The sequence below is a fragment of the Lepidochelys kempii genome, chromosome 4 (genome assembly GCF_965140265.1).
Source record: "Lepidochelys kempii isolate rLepKem1 chromosome 4, rLepKem1.hap2, whole genome shotgun sequence".
NCBI lineage: Eukaryota > Metazoa > Chordata > Testudines > Cheloniidae > Lepidochelys > Lepidochelys kempii.
Genome location: NC_133259.1, coordinates 18,669,671 through 18,684,300, shown reverse-complemented (window position 1 = coordinate 18,684,300; position 14,630 = coordinate 18,669,671). Strand labels below are relative to the sequence as shown.

The following is a 14,630-nucleotide window of genomic DNA, read 5'->3' as shown; positions in this document are numbered from 1 at the left end:
TCTCCACATGGACACACACAGCTTTGTTCAGGAGCAAAAAGGTAAAGAATCAGGGCTTATCAGGTGGGAAAAAAATAAATTTGAACAAAATGGATGTGTGTGCCACAGCTGAACACCACTTGCAACAACAAGAAACCTTTAAATAAAAGTAATTTACCAGAAAAGGTTTTAGAAATTCTTGAGAAACAAATATGGCTCCCAGTAGAAAAATAAGTCTTGTTACCTGTAAATCTGGATTAATTATTGAAGTCAGTGTAATTTATCAATCTAGTTGTTCACACCGCACTCATTAACCATCATATCTGAGCAACCCTGTATTTATGGTAGAGTAACACAGCAGAGTTTGGCCCAACAAGTCTAAACCCCATTTGTAGTACCATTTTATTATGGGGATGAGGGTAAGGCTGTTCTGGGAAGTCAAGGTCAATGCAGGAATGTATTCTTCTGAACCATGCACTCACAAAAGTTGTTAAAATGATCAGTATTTATACAGCAAATAATATCTTCGGGAAGGCTGGGCACCATCTGTCACAACCTAATTTAATTTTCTGGCTATAGCAGGGTGAACTTGCAGTTTAAAATTTTTCCATAAAAGTCCAGAGTGGGTGTGTTAAGGCTCCAAATTAAACTTATGAAACTTGTTGCATGATTCTTGTACTCCCACAATCTATCAATGGGAGATGTACATACTTGTTTTTTCTGAAACAATTTTATATTCTCCTTACTGCTTTACAGCTCTGGAATCACTTATAATTGATAAATGACTTGTTTATGTGCAGGGAAAATTGATCACACAAGTATTCACTGTGGAAAACCTAATACATATTTGAAATGTGTGAATGACAATTTTTAAAATTAAATAGAGTGGGAGCAATTCTTTTTAGTTTTAAGTATTTGCTTTGTTTTCTTCAGATGGTGATTCATTAATATATAGACTCATTGCTATGGTTTGTAAAAAAAAAATAAAAATAACAACAACAACAAAAAAACAGGTAGCCCAGGATTGTACAGAGAGTGGTGGTGAAGATGGAAATGCTTGCTTTAAAATGACTGCAGAATGGGAGTGAAGTTTATCCTTTGATGAACTAGAGTTTTATATTGCTGCCTTTTTACTATGTGTAGTAGCTGAATAGGTACTAAAATATTTTTAAACGATTAAAAAATAGCAGTAAAAGTCACAGCTGCAATAACTAACAAATTCGTATCACAAAGCCCCAATCCTGCAATCGCTTATGCACTTAAATACTTCTGGCCCAATTTTGGGTCTCATCCAATGCCTACTGAAGTAAATGGGAGTCTTTCTACTGACTTCCACAGGCTTCGGATCAGTGCTCTGACTGCAATATTATACCACATGGGAAATTTTTTCCTAGTCTTGGCTGATTATCAGTTTATCCTCTCAATTTTTATTTTAGGTGGTTGAACTGAAAATGTTGATTTTAGCAACTAAGGAGAGTGTCAACCAATGGCGTAGTTCATAATCCTGCTGTAGTGGTACTCCATGGGTGTTTTGCTGCAGACTAGATAGTGGGAGCAGAATCAGGCTCTAAAGCAGTGTATGCTTTAGAGGTCCATTTTCCAGGAGGCTTTTGTCTGCCCTCTACTAGGAGATCCATCAGAGGAGTGGCTGTGTGGCCGGAAATCATGTTAGTGTTTCTCCCCACTTTCCATCTTGAAAACAAGCCCTGTATCACTGACTGGAACACAAAGATGCTACCTTACTTGTTTCCTGACTGAGTCAAAGGGTATGTCTATACTGCAGAATGTGTAGACATGGCTGAGCTAGCTTTAATCTCGCTAGTTGCAGTGCTGGAGTGGTGAAGCCATGGCAGCCCCGTTTCAGTGGGGGCTGTACAAGCTGTCCTGAAACGGAAGGTAATTATTCAGGTGGCTAGCCCACGCTGACGTCTGTGCGGCTGCAGCATTACCGCTCCAGTATTTAAGCCAGCTTGCGTACGTCTACGTAAACTGCAATTACACCCTTGGATTGCAATGTAGACATGCCAATAGAACTCTTCCAGTGCTGGCACACCTGCTGCTTTCATAGTTGCCACTTCCTTTATAATGCCATCTATGGAGGGAGAGTTGCATATAACATCTATTGATCGTGGGCAAAAGACACAGCTGATTTGCCTCTTTATTTGCATAGGAATTGATCATTTATCCACATCTATCAGTTTTATTAACTAAATGTATGAACAAGCATTGGAGCTGAGTGTGAATGAGAATCTCACATCCAATTCCCTATCTTCTTGTATTCCAAGTGTATTCTTTTTATATGCGTGGTACAGTACTGGATATGAGCAATTCCAGATATGCTGTAGGAAGATCGAGTTCAAAGGAAAGTGCTTTCTGTCCACAAAAAGGATATAACAGATGTCTATTCACCCGTTCATTTGCTGGGCTACAAAATTTAGAAGGGCATATTTGGGAACCTATTGTTTTGCAAATAAAACATGAATATTTTTGTGCAAAGTTTTGCCTTACCAGTAAGTCTATTTTAGAAGCACAAAGTGAACACAGATGTTTCCAAAGCACGCAATTCAATAAGGAATGTATTTTGCAGTCAGTGGGCTTCCAACCTAGCCCCACATTGTAAAGATATTCTGAAAGGATTGAGATATTACATTTGCCTTCCCCACAACCCTTCCTATATTCAGTTTATTGTTCCCTTTGCTTACCATGGTGTGAGTTTCACACCCCTGACCTTTAAAGAGCCTGGTAATGTGGGAGACTGGACCCTGTGGGGTCCAGTCCAGAAAAAGAAAAAAGAGTGCTAAAATGCTTTCACATTATATCTGGCCACTGCAGTATCACCCTGAGCTCAGTTCCAAGCCAGGATACGTTTTATAGGATCTTACTGTGCCTTAGCCAAGCCACAGAGCCATTTCAGCAAGGCACTGCATAAAGCAAGTTGTAAGTGCTACAGATGTATGTGAAGTGAAATGCTGATAAATCTGTGACTGCCTATAGGAAGCACAATTCTTTTATCACAAAAACCAGCATTTGAGAAAGTGCAATTTTCTATTGGCTTGGTTGTTCAAAAGACAAATACCCTAATTACTTTCTGAAGCCTTTGCTACATCTGAAAGAGCGTAGGCTCTTTTCTTTCCCAGTCTTTTTTCGTGGCTTGTAAATGGGCCAGGAAACAGAGCCCAGCTGACTTCAGCAGGGCTTTGCACTGGCTCTTGTATTTCTAGGAACACACCTCTTTGCAGGACAAGGGCCCAAACTGTCCGGGGGCTCAGTGTAAAACTTGGGAAGGACTCTCTGTGGGTGATCTTTTTTTTTTTTTTTGGTTTGTAGTAGAGCTGAGGTTAAAAAAAAGTGTCAATTATGTGGGAAATTTTTTACCTATGTTTTGATTAGAAACAAATGATACGTTGAAACTTTGAATTGATGTGATTAGAAATTTTGGCCTAGAAGATGAATAGCAGTGGCCGTTGTTGAGTTTATTCAGTGAGCAGGAGAAGGGAAGAGTGGGTCATCCCTAGGAGGCCCCCCATGGATAGTGGAAGGGAGACTTCAACAGGAATTAGGTGCCTAGGCATTTCTGAAAATTCTACTAGGTGCTTGTGTGTCTTTAGGTGCCTAAATAGCACCTCGTCTTCAAAGTCCAAGCTGAGTGCCTGTGCACTAGACAATACTACTTCAATTTTATTGTCCTGGCTTCTGATCGGTGAAGAAGAGCTTGAACTTTTGTAACGGGCTATTAACTTGTTGGGAGGAAAAATTACTGGACACAGGCGCCAGTTACTATTTTCTAGCCTATCTTTATTTTTATTACACACACAGTCTTTGTTTTTAACCATTTTTTGCTGAAGGCAATAACAAAATCAGCAGCAGACTTTACATATAACCACACAGCAGTTCTCTGGTAAAACAGAGCTGTGAGCTTTGACTCTCCAGCCAATCTGCTTCACTCCAACATTTCTTCTGAAATTGTGGCCTGTTGTACTCAGGTGATGTGTCACTCTAAAACCTCATAGGTATAGAGTCACCATGTCTTTATCTCTGAATAAAACAAAGGACAAACATGTTTAACCTATTATCTTTAAAGAGGAACTCAATAGATGGGTCTATTTATTTGTATTAACCGTAGTGCCCAGGGACCCTAATGAAATATCATAGTGCTAGCTTTTCTCCCCCCGCCCACCCCCACAACCTCCCCAGGTTTGAAAGTATCTTCTTTCCCCATTGGTCCATCTGGTCAGGTGCCAACTAGGTTAATGGAACTGATTAACCTTTTACAGGTAAGTGATTCTGTACCTCTGGACAGGAGGGATTTGATGTTACTGCATATATAAAGGTTGTTACCCTTCCCTTTATATTTATGACACATGCTGTGGAAGAACTTGCTTCTGAGAACTCACACTATAGGATTATGATAAGTTGCAATAGATGAAACTGACAAATAGGGTGGAGAGGATGAGATCAGTAAAGTGAGCACATTTTAAATAATCATTAGTCCCACCTGTCTAGCTATTGTCAGAATGCAGTGTAATGTAGGCATCATGTCTAAGAAAGTCTACAGGAGGTATTTGAAGCAAAAGGAGGTGACAGCAGCTGTACGGATTTTGATAGATTTCCCATGCGCATGGGATGAAAGCTTGTGTTACTAAATATGGTGGATAACAAGGAAGCTTGGTGGATGTTTATGGGGAGAGCCTTCCGAGCATGAGGAGCAGTGTGGGAGGAAGCACTAAAGTGCTTGGTAGAAAATTTAACAAGTACTGTAGCTAGAGGAAGCTGGCCTCATGGACTGGTTAGAGGCGAGTGTTGACCGTTTAATAACAAATTAGGGATGATATGTGGGGTTGGAATGGGCAGAAGGTCTTGAAAGTGAATACAAACTGCTTATGTTTGATGCAATAGAGAGAAGGGGGAACCAGTGGACTGATGCAAAGAGAAGGATGATGTGAAAGTTATGGGCTCGGAAAATTGTCTTTGGAGCAGCATTCTGAATGGACGTGATTGGGGAAAGATTGGATTAGTCAAGGCCCGAGAAAAGGATGTTTCAGTAATGGAAACATGAGATGATGATGTAGAGAAGTTTTGGATCTGTGGCTGGATAAGAAAACTGTATCTTAAAGATGTTATGCAGAAAGAATCAGCAAGATCTGGAAATAGCCGGGATATGAGAATCTAGAGAGAGGTCCAAGTTGAAGAGGACACTCAGGTTATGGGCCTGAGTGACATACAGGATGGTAGCGTGATTGGCTTGTGATGAGGAAAGTCACATGCAGCTGAGGTGGAAACTTCTTTGGAGGAAACCTCTTTGATATTGAACATTTTAATAAGATCTAATGTCAGTGAAAATAAAGGTGGCAGGTTAGTTCTGTTCAGTGTACAGACTTAGGGTTGGCAATATTGTCAATAAGAGATGTATTCTTTGTTGGTTGCTTCAGGTCTCAAGTTCTGTCCCTGATATGCAGTCATGCCCACCTTACCTTCTGTAGTTGGTTTCTCAAGTTATTCCCAAGCTCCCACCCTTTCCCTCTGTTTCCTTTCAGTACTTTCTGCCAGACATGAAGCTCACCCACCTTGCAGTATGCACTGGTAATGGATGAGTAGTGCTGGTGGAGATGATGCTTAATTGTCACTTTGTAAGCCACTGCAAATTGCTACAATGATTGTCGTGGGCAGTTGGCATACATGAGCTGCAGCTAACTTTATGTCTGATTCTTGGGTAATCCAAAGGAATATCCCATCACGTTACTGAAACAAAAAGGAACCACCCATCAATCCTCACATTGGGTTTGCCACAGATTTTCCTGTGTATGCCCTATGAATGCTAAGGGTTCACTTAAAAACACTCATAATTAGCAAAAACATGACATACTCGAGGTGTTGTTTTGGTTGGCAACCGGGTATCTCTGATATAATAGCAAAGTTCAAAGTTAACATATTGGTCTGAGTTAAAATAATCTGGTATTGAGTAGAGTCCCTAGTAGAAGAGAAGATTGCAGTGATGGCTAGAGAATTACTCAAATCCATTAGGGTGTATGGAGTATTCACATTATATTTGACCCTGTATTTCTTTGTGACAGCAGTTTAGTTCTTTCTGTAATGGAAATGAAATACTATGAAGGATTTCAATACATTGCTTCTATATCTTATATTTTATTATTTGTATTGCAGAAGTGCCTAAAGGCTCCAACTGAGATCAGAGTCCAATTGTGGTAGGCACTATACAAACTCACAAACAGATACTTCTTGTCCTTAAGAGACTAGAATCTAAGCAGACAAAGGGAGGGAGAGTTAACGCTATTCTCATTTTAGAAAATGGGAACTTAAGGCACAGAGGGGTTAAATGACTTGCCCAATGTCACATAGGAAGGCTGTGGCAGGACCAGGAGTTGAACCCAGGCCTCCTGAGGTCTGGTTCAGTGCATTAACCAAAGACCATCTTTCCCCTTGCTGTTGAACAGCAAAAGGGCAGAGCAACTGCTGAGACATGTAAAGCAAATGTGCCTCAAATGGCAACTATTTTGACAGTGCTAGTTGCATAACCCCTAAATTGGAAGACTCCAGAAATCTGAACAGTCTGTCAAGTCAAACTACACTAGTATCTATCTACCAACCAACTGGCTATCTTGAGCTGCAAGGTACACAACGGTGGCATCCTGAGTATCCAGCTAAAAGGCACAGCATACTGGTAACAAAGAACAAAGCCATGGTCCTGCCCTAAAGGCTCTATCCTCATAGATGCACTACTTGCCTATGCTTCTTTATATAAGGGATGGTATAGGGAAGGGAGTAACTCCCTGCTGTTTGTTGTAGTTTAGCTATTTGAGCACAAAGCTGGAGTGGATCACAAAAGGTGTGTTTTTGGGTTCCCTGCATAGATCCCTGTGTGCGCAGCAGCCAGTGCAAACAAGAGGTCAGAGCTGCGTGAAGTGAATCCTTTCTGTTGTTACCTACTCTTTATACAGGCTAGCTCCCTGATGTTGCAGATGCCAGCGCTGCTGGTGCTGGCAACGGCTACAGAAGGCTATTCAGCCTCCCTTTGCAGTCTGCTCTAGCCCCTGATTCACAGGGAGATACAGTAGCTGTAGCAGCACATTAGACTGACTTTTTTCTCTCCCCCCACCCTCGAGACCTCTGAGCTTTGACGTCACGTGTGCTCCTTTCAGTTGCCATAGCAGCCCCATTCCCCAAGCCCTCTGCCTGTCTCCTCTGGTAGGTTCCACAATGGTACAGCCAGCATCACGCTGCACAATGGTTTCCAGGCAGTGAAAGAGGGTGATTCAGCAAGCCACTCTTTCTTCCCCTTTTATTTCATTATTATCATATGTTTTCCCTCCCTTTTCCCCCCTCTGCTTTATTTTTTTCCCCAGGGATTTTATTTAGTACACTTTTTTAAAAAATTGGTTTGCCTTGAAGTCACCTGCCCATCATTTTAATTATTATTATTTTTTTAATACTCCGTCTCTTCCTCCTCAGTTTGGAATGTGGTTAAAAATACCACGTAAGGTTGCAGTTTGAGGGAAGGGTTGCTGTACCGGGAGCATAGTTCGCAGGCACGGAATGGTAGGTGGTTGATACTAATATTCTACGACTAACCTGCCTTTGCAGGGTGGGGTGATGAATATTGATTGTTGATTTAAAAAAAAAGAGAGAGAGAGAGCCAGGTTAACGAAGTAAACTGCTAACCGATGCAAGAAGGCAGCAGTGTTACAGAGTTTGTGGCCGGAGGACCATCATTTTCCTGTTTTTGGGTGTGTATGAACATTTCTCTTCGGGCTGTTTAGGTGACCGGTGGTTTTAGGAGCCGTGCAGAGGCACAGCATGGATGGGGTGATAGTGATTTAACAGCTGGTGCATGTAAACAGTAGGGCTGTACTCAGCCTCCTTACCTCTGAAACTGCTGGGGCTTTCTTTGGGAGATAACTCTTGGCTTTTAATTCAGCAACGTAAACATTTTGTTTGGGTGTGTATGGGTCTAGAGCTATATAAAATAATAACTGTATAGTCATTTTTAAAAAGGAATTGCTGTTACTAAACACCTTTTGTGATCTGGAAGCTTAAAGAACTGGCCTTTTGCATAGGGGTTAAATTTAAGAAAAAAGATGGTCTGGGGGGAAGAATGAGTGTGTCAGAAAAATTGTGGTGTTGGGATGTGTGTGGTAGTTGATGGAAATTGTAGGCAGATGGAGGGATGTCTTGAAGGAAGTGGTCTCTTAAGGTAGGCTTTACTCCGTTGCATGACTTCCAGATGTAATTAAACAAAAACTGCTGTATTTTATAGAGACACCAGAAGCCCTTAGGAAAATTATGTGCAAAATAATTGCCCAGTGGTATGGTACAGAAGAGAATCCAACAATTTTTTCGACTGCAGTGAAATCAATGTAGCTTTACAGAAAAATCCTCACGCAGCTCTGGCAGCACAGTTATTGCAACAGAATTAACTATTTTGCTTTTTTCTTTTGCAAAGGGGGGCTTATTACAAAATAATATGCATTTCCCTTGGAGAGTGAAATGCCACAGCCATGCCTAATAAGCAAACCTGTTCCCCCGGAGAATCTGAATGGGCTTGTACCTTAAGTGATTGTTAGCTTGTTTACATGGGCTCCTTTTTACTGCATAGCCTCACCATATCCTCAGTGCATCCTTCCCCTTCTGTGATTTGTTCAGTGTGACTTTTGCAAGAGACCTGGTGAAAGATGAACCCCAAGCCAAAATATAAATACAGATTTTACCAAGGGAAATGAAGACACAGAGGGAGCGTTTTCATGGGGAAATATTAAATAACATAGTATGCATTGTCAAATCAAGGATCCTCTCTGAAATGAGCTGGCTGCTGGACATAGATATTTTGTCATGCATGGCTAATTTTTTTTTAAAAAACGGGTGGAGGAGTGAGAGCATGCATGTACATTATACTGGAATTGTTTGGGTTATGTTCCGCCACATGCAAACACATTTGATTCAGATTACCAGGACATAAGGAGATGTATAAACACCGTGATGCTCTGACCCTAACTCAAAACATGTCAGTATTGGTGACTGCATAGTATATGCTCGAGTAAAGTGCCCTTTTTTCCCTGGTTTTCCTTCTGCCTGCTGGGTACTTTTTCTAGACCCCCAAAGTGGCATAAAAATACCTGTTTTTGTTCGATGGGGCAATTGATTTTTCTCCATTGGGAACACAAATGTGAATCACAGACATAGTTGGACCTCAGAAAGCCATTAAACTGTATATTTTCTCTCCCACTCTCTCATATTCACATACATGCAATGTTATACACATGCTCTGAAACAGCAGCAGGATAATTTGTTAGGGTCCTGTTGTTTTAGTATGGTGTTACTGAGGAGCTTCATGATTCCAGAAACATTTCTAAAGTGGATAAGGGCAAAAAGCACTTAACATGAAATATTAGCTGCCTTCAGCTGACTCTGCTTGCATGCTTGATATTAGAGAACATTTCTCTTGTTGTTGAGAGAAGTGTGTTATGTGCTGGAAGGGTCGGTTTATGAGCAGATCCCAGCAGGGGTGAATGTGTTGTTTGCTGTCAGTCTCTGGCATGTCTGCAGCCATTATTTAATGATTTCATAGTACTGGTCAATAATTCCAAGGCATGATATTGTTCAAGTGTTGATTTTTTGAAAGATAGATTTGATATTACAACGAGAGATCTACCGAATTTCCCTTTGTGTTATCCTTTTGGAATATGATAGAGCTCAGTCCTGCTTTGCACTGTGTTGCAAAACTCTCCTTAACCTCAGTGGGAGCAAAAGCAGGCCTCAATAAAACAGACTCCTTTATTACGCATACACATATGCTATTTAAAAAAAATCCAATTATTGGAAAATACAGAATTAAGAAAAAAGTCCTTGCTTTAAAACGTAAATGTAAACTACAATGCAGTGCAAAAGAACACCATTCTTTAGATGGTTCCTGAATAGCAAAAACTATAAACATCATTCTGATGAGAACTAAATTCAAAGCAAAGCTTTGATGTGCTGTTCAGAGTGGAGAGCGCTCCAAATCACTTAAACCTTGGATTATCCAGGTCACATTTTTAGTTCATAGTAGCCCTAGTAGAAATGATGACATTAAAAAAATCTAATCATTGCTTTGCTGTCCTTCGTGCTGCTTTATTTCTTCATTGAGGTAACAGACAGGAAGGAAAAAAAGATTTCGCTGAACCAGAATAACAAACAAATGCAAATTGGTTTCCTGCTTCTATCCATTCTCTGCTTCCCTTGCTACAGGTTCTCTGAAGCTCCATGCTACCCTGCAAGAAAAATACTTCCTCCCACATATGGTGGGTAGATTTGGCACTAATCCAAAACTATGATGTATCTGCTGCAAGCTGCTGTCCCCCCCGCCCCTCTTACTATAGTACCCCCACCTTGGGGACAGAGACTTAGGGGAAAAAGAATCTTTTAGAGTAACATAGTCTACTGTAATGTAGAAACCTTGTTTATTAGTAACTGAAAGCAAAATACAACTTCACCTTCATTACTGTGGAATATTAGATGTTAGGGTCGTATTCTTGTGCTCTGCACTGAGACACTGATTATTGAAGTACAAATGAAAGGCAATACTGTGAAGGAGAGAGGAAATGTGTAATTTTAATGGTACCGAATCTTCTAGTTTCAAAAGTTTATCGGATGGCAATAAAATTTTACTTGGGTCGGTTACTTGAGATACAAAAGTCTTAGCTCAAGAGTGTCACCATTATTATTGTTAGCAAGCTTTAAGAACAATCCCTTTAGGGTTTTTTTTAAGTAATAGGAGCAGAAAAAATTAATCAGATATGTTCAGTAGGTTCTGATGCTTTTCTCTTTCCTTTGCACAATGGTATATTAAAAAAGAGGGTGGGGTTGGCCAGCTTCTCAGCTCCTACTATGGAGTGCTCGGCATAGCTCCCGCAAAGGCTACTGGCTTCTGAGTGCCCTGACAGTCCCCCTGACCATGCCAGGAGGTGGGATAGGTTAGGAACGGCTGCACTGGCATGATTCTGACATGGCTGGACATGTTGCCTTTGGGGCTGCTTTGCCCCACTTTCAGGGTTCAAAATGGATACACTAGAACACAGACTTTGGCTTTTGGCATATAACCAAATGGTAAAAACAAAAGCCCCAAGGGTGAAATCCTGGCCCCCTTGAAGTCAATGGAAAATTCATCACTGGTTTCAAAAGAGGCCAGGATCTCACCCTAAGGAGCCAAATACTGAATGAAGCATTAACTACAGTAGGATTGCATAGGATGTGAGTCAGTGTAAAGTTTGGCCCTATACCTTAAGATGATGTAAAAAGCTTGCCCCCTGTGATTAAGGAGTAACCTCTTCTCATAAGGATTCTTAATGTGCTATTCTTATTATGCTGTCACAGTACAATCTTCTTTTGAGCTGCTTGCAGTGTGTATTTTGAATGAATGGTTAGAAAACTTTGCCTAAGCCTTAATGGGTTCATTGATATTGGACTGGAGCAGCCTTCCATATCATGTGACAAATACACGCGCAACCTATTTTGTTTGCTTAGAAATCCCCTCACTATGGTGATTATCTTATAAAAGAATCTTATATCATACACACAAAATGGTGGGTTAATGTTGGAATTTTAATTTAATGAGGATTTTCCTTCCTATTATGTTTTAGTCTTCATTTTTTGTGCATGGGGGTCAATTTAAAAACTCATGTTTAAAAGGTAAAATACAATATTTCTTTCTCTTCGTTTTTTTTTTTCTGTGTTTAGGGCTAGCATTAGAAATTGGTACCAGCAGCAGGCCAGATTCAGCTATGGGAATTCAGGCATGAAGTTGACCCCTCTCAATCATTTCCTATAGATGAGACATAGCACAAGCTGTGGTGAGTTGCAATGGATTCTTTAAAAATACAACACACTCTTTTGAAAACTACTTAATACCAACATGTAGGCTGTTAAAGCTGTCATTTTAAATGCTGTCTTTTTGGTCATTTTTAGTCAATAGGAGTACACAGCTGCCTTATAAGTCTGTCTTTTAAAACCTTTATTACCGCCGCACTGGAATGTAATGGCAATATAGTTTTGGAGGTGGTGTGAAGGCAGTACAATAGTAACATAAAAACCATGTATTGTTATGGACATGCGTATGCCATTGTTTATCATTTTTACCTTATGTATCTTTTTTTACTCTGCGGTGACTAAATATATCTCGTATGAGGAGTGCTTAGTGGGATTTTTTGGACATAAATCCTATTTTCCTTGGTTTGCTGCAGCAGGATTTAGATATTTTTGTTTGGTACCACTAGGAAAAGAAAGTGAAAGTGACAGTAAAACTGACCATCTGAGCTGAGTGAAGTGCAGAAAATAAATAAGCAGCATGAATGGTGAAAGGCAAATAAGATTTTAAAAGTTCTTGTAGTTTTACTAATCCTCCTAAGTGTCATTAGTAATACAGGAAAGGAAGTTTTCTGAATATATCATTTTGATCTTGATGGTGTGTCTCTCTTTAAATTGATCCATTGGGCTTTATTTTAATTATATGGCAGGAGGGGAAAACCTACTTAATTGTGAGATGCCCAAAATGATCACAAACCAGATTTTTATTTCCTGTGAATGTTTTAATTTTATGAGTAACCACATTTCTTTTGAAAATGAGCCAGTGTTTATAAAAACATCAGAACTATATTTTTTTACCATAAATATGTTTGCTACTTGGCAAAGCTAACCCCCAGCCGACCATACCAGAAAGGTTTGTGAACTGCATCCTAGCAGCTTTGACAACAGCTACAAGTACAGCCTGCAACATCTCCAAGATGACTTGTCTGATCTGTGTGTTGTTACATCTCCTGTGGTTTTCTTGAGGACCATACCAGCTCTGCAAGATGCAAAATCTTCACATCCTCTGTGATTTGGTGGAAGCCAATGGTCTGTGTGTGTGTGATCCAGGTCCCACTCTGTGCCTGGGGAATCACGTAAGCTCCACTCAAGAAGAGAGGACCTGTGTCTTCTCAGCTTGAGCTAAAAAGCCAGATTCTGTAGCTAGGAGCTGTAACAGACTCTTATCTTCTATAGATGAAGCATAAAGGGGTACACAAACACATGCCAGCCAGTGCGTTATGCTAACTTGTTTAATATAGTAATAATAAAATTCACAGTGTGATAGGATGACCTCAGTATTGTTGGTGAGAGCTGCTGCAAAGGAATATGGGCTGGGCCTGAAATAGCAAACAGTTGAGGCAATTTGTTTCTGCTTGGGGAGTGGAAAGGGTGAGAGAAGAAAAACTGCCCAGTGGTCTTTAGCATAGTATTGTAATCTGCTTACCCAAAGGGGTTTTTCAAATAGGGAAACTGTGTGCTGGGTGGGTATTACAAATCAGGTCAGAAGTGTGGCAGTTGGGATACTGATGTTGCCGATGCATGGATATTTAATGAGAGCAAGGTTCTTGAATAGAATGTGGGGCTGTACTTCTGGTCAGGAAGGGTGGGGTTAGGGGAAGAATGAGTGGTGTTGGTTTCCAAGTTTGTGGGTTGCAGGCAAGTTTTGGGGGGAGGGATAGCTCAGTGGTTTGAGCATTGGCCTGCTAAACCCAGGGTTGTGAGCTCAATCCTTGAGGGGGCCATTTAGGGATTTGGGGCAAAAATTGGGGATTGGTCCTGCTTTGAGCAGGGGGTTGGACTAGATGACCTCCTGAGGTCCCTTCCCATCCTGATATTCTATGATTTGTGATCTTCATCATGAGCAGGCCATTCTGTGTCCATGTTAATAAGCACATCAGTCTTCATCTTCGTTTAGTAGGGAGCCAGTTTACATTGCATACTAGTCTGAATTCCTCCAATCCAAAAAAGAGCTCTTAAACTATGAACGGGTAGTTAGAACTATGCAAAGTTCAGCTGGTTGAGTTTGTAGGCTTTCTCTTGGACTAAACTTTCTTTGGCTTACATCCATATGGGTCACAAACTATGGGTTTTGCTTTCAGCTTTAAATAAACACAAAAAGAAAGGAGAAATTCAGGTGAAGCTGCTGTATAGGTTAAAATCACAGAGTCGTGTGGTTTTCATCCAAGTTTGCTAAGAAAAAAGCCCAGATTCACTCAGAAGATGTGTGAATTTTACCACACTCTTGATGGATCTGGCTGAACATCAAGTTTGAATTGAAAACCAGAAAAAGTCTGCATGGTTTCGATTTTGTAATGAAGGCATATCACATCTCTAAAGGTTGTAGCATCCAGATAAGATACAGTTTGCAACAAATCAGTGCATGCACGCTCTAATCGGAAGACATTTTTTACTGGCTTGTTCATGGAGAATTGCAAAAAACTCTCATCAGAAGTTTGGGAGTTTTCTTATTTTATTTTGAGATGGAGCAGTGATATGTTTAAATTAGGGCTGTCAAGTGATTAAAAAAATTAATCACAATCAATTGCATGATTAAAAAATAATTGTGATTAATCCGCGCTGTTAAACAATAATAAAATACATTTATTTAAATATTATTGGATGTTGTCTACATTTTCAAATATATTGATTTCAATTACAACACAGAATACAAAGTGTACAGTGCTCATTTTATATTTATTTTTGATTAAAAATATTTGCACTGTAAAAAACAAAAGAAATAGTATTTTTCAATTCACCTTAAAAAAGATCCTCAAAGGGTTTCTTATCCTTCACGAATCTTAAGCTCAGTGTCTTAC

General features: G+C 40.1%; 1 protein-coding gene across 23 annotated transcripts in view; it reads left to right on the top strand.

Moving 5' to 3' along the window:
• The first annotated feature begins 7,187 nt into the window (after window positions 1–7,187).
• Window positions 7,188–14,630, top strand: part of MAPK10 (mitogen-activated protein kinase 10) — a 266,175-nt gene continuing 258,732 nt past the window's right edge. For 8 of the 23 annotated variants that reach the window (XR_012158459.1, XR_012158458.1, XR_012158454.1 and 5 more), the window contains exon 1: window positions 7,558–7,721. Coding sequence is in view for 10 of the 23 variants with exons in the window: in XM_073340588.1 (XP_073196689.1) it covers window positions 7,659–7,721 (63 nt within the window). In the remaining 13 variants the exon portion in view is untranslated. Of the gene's footprint in view, window positions 7,534–7,553; window positions 7,722–8,151; window positions 8,189–11,706; window positions 11,820–14,630 lie in introns of those variants that run through there. The other 15 variants (XM_073340592.1, XM_073340584.1, XM_073340595.1 and 12 more) reach the window with 9 other exon arrangements.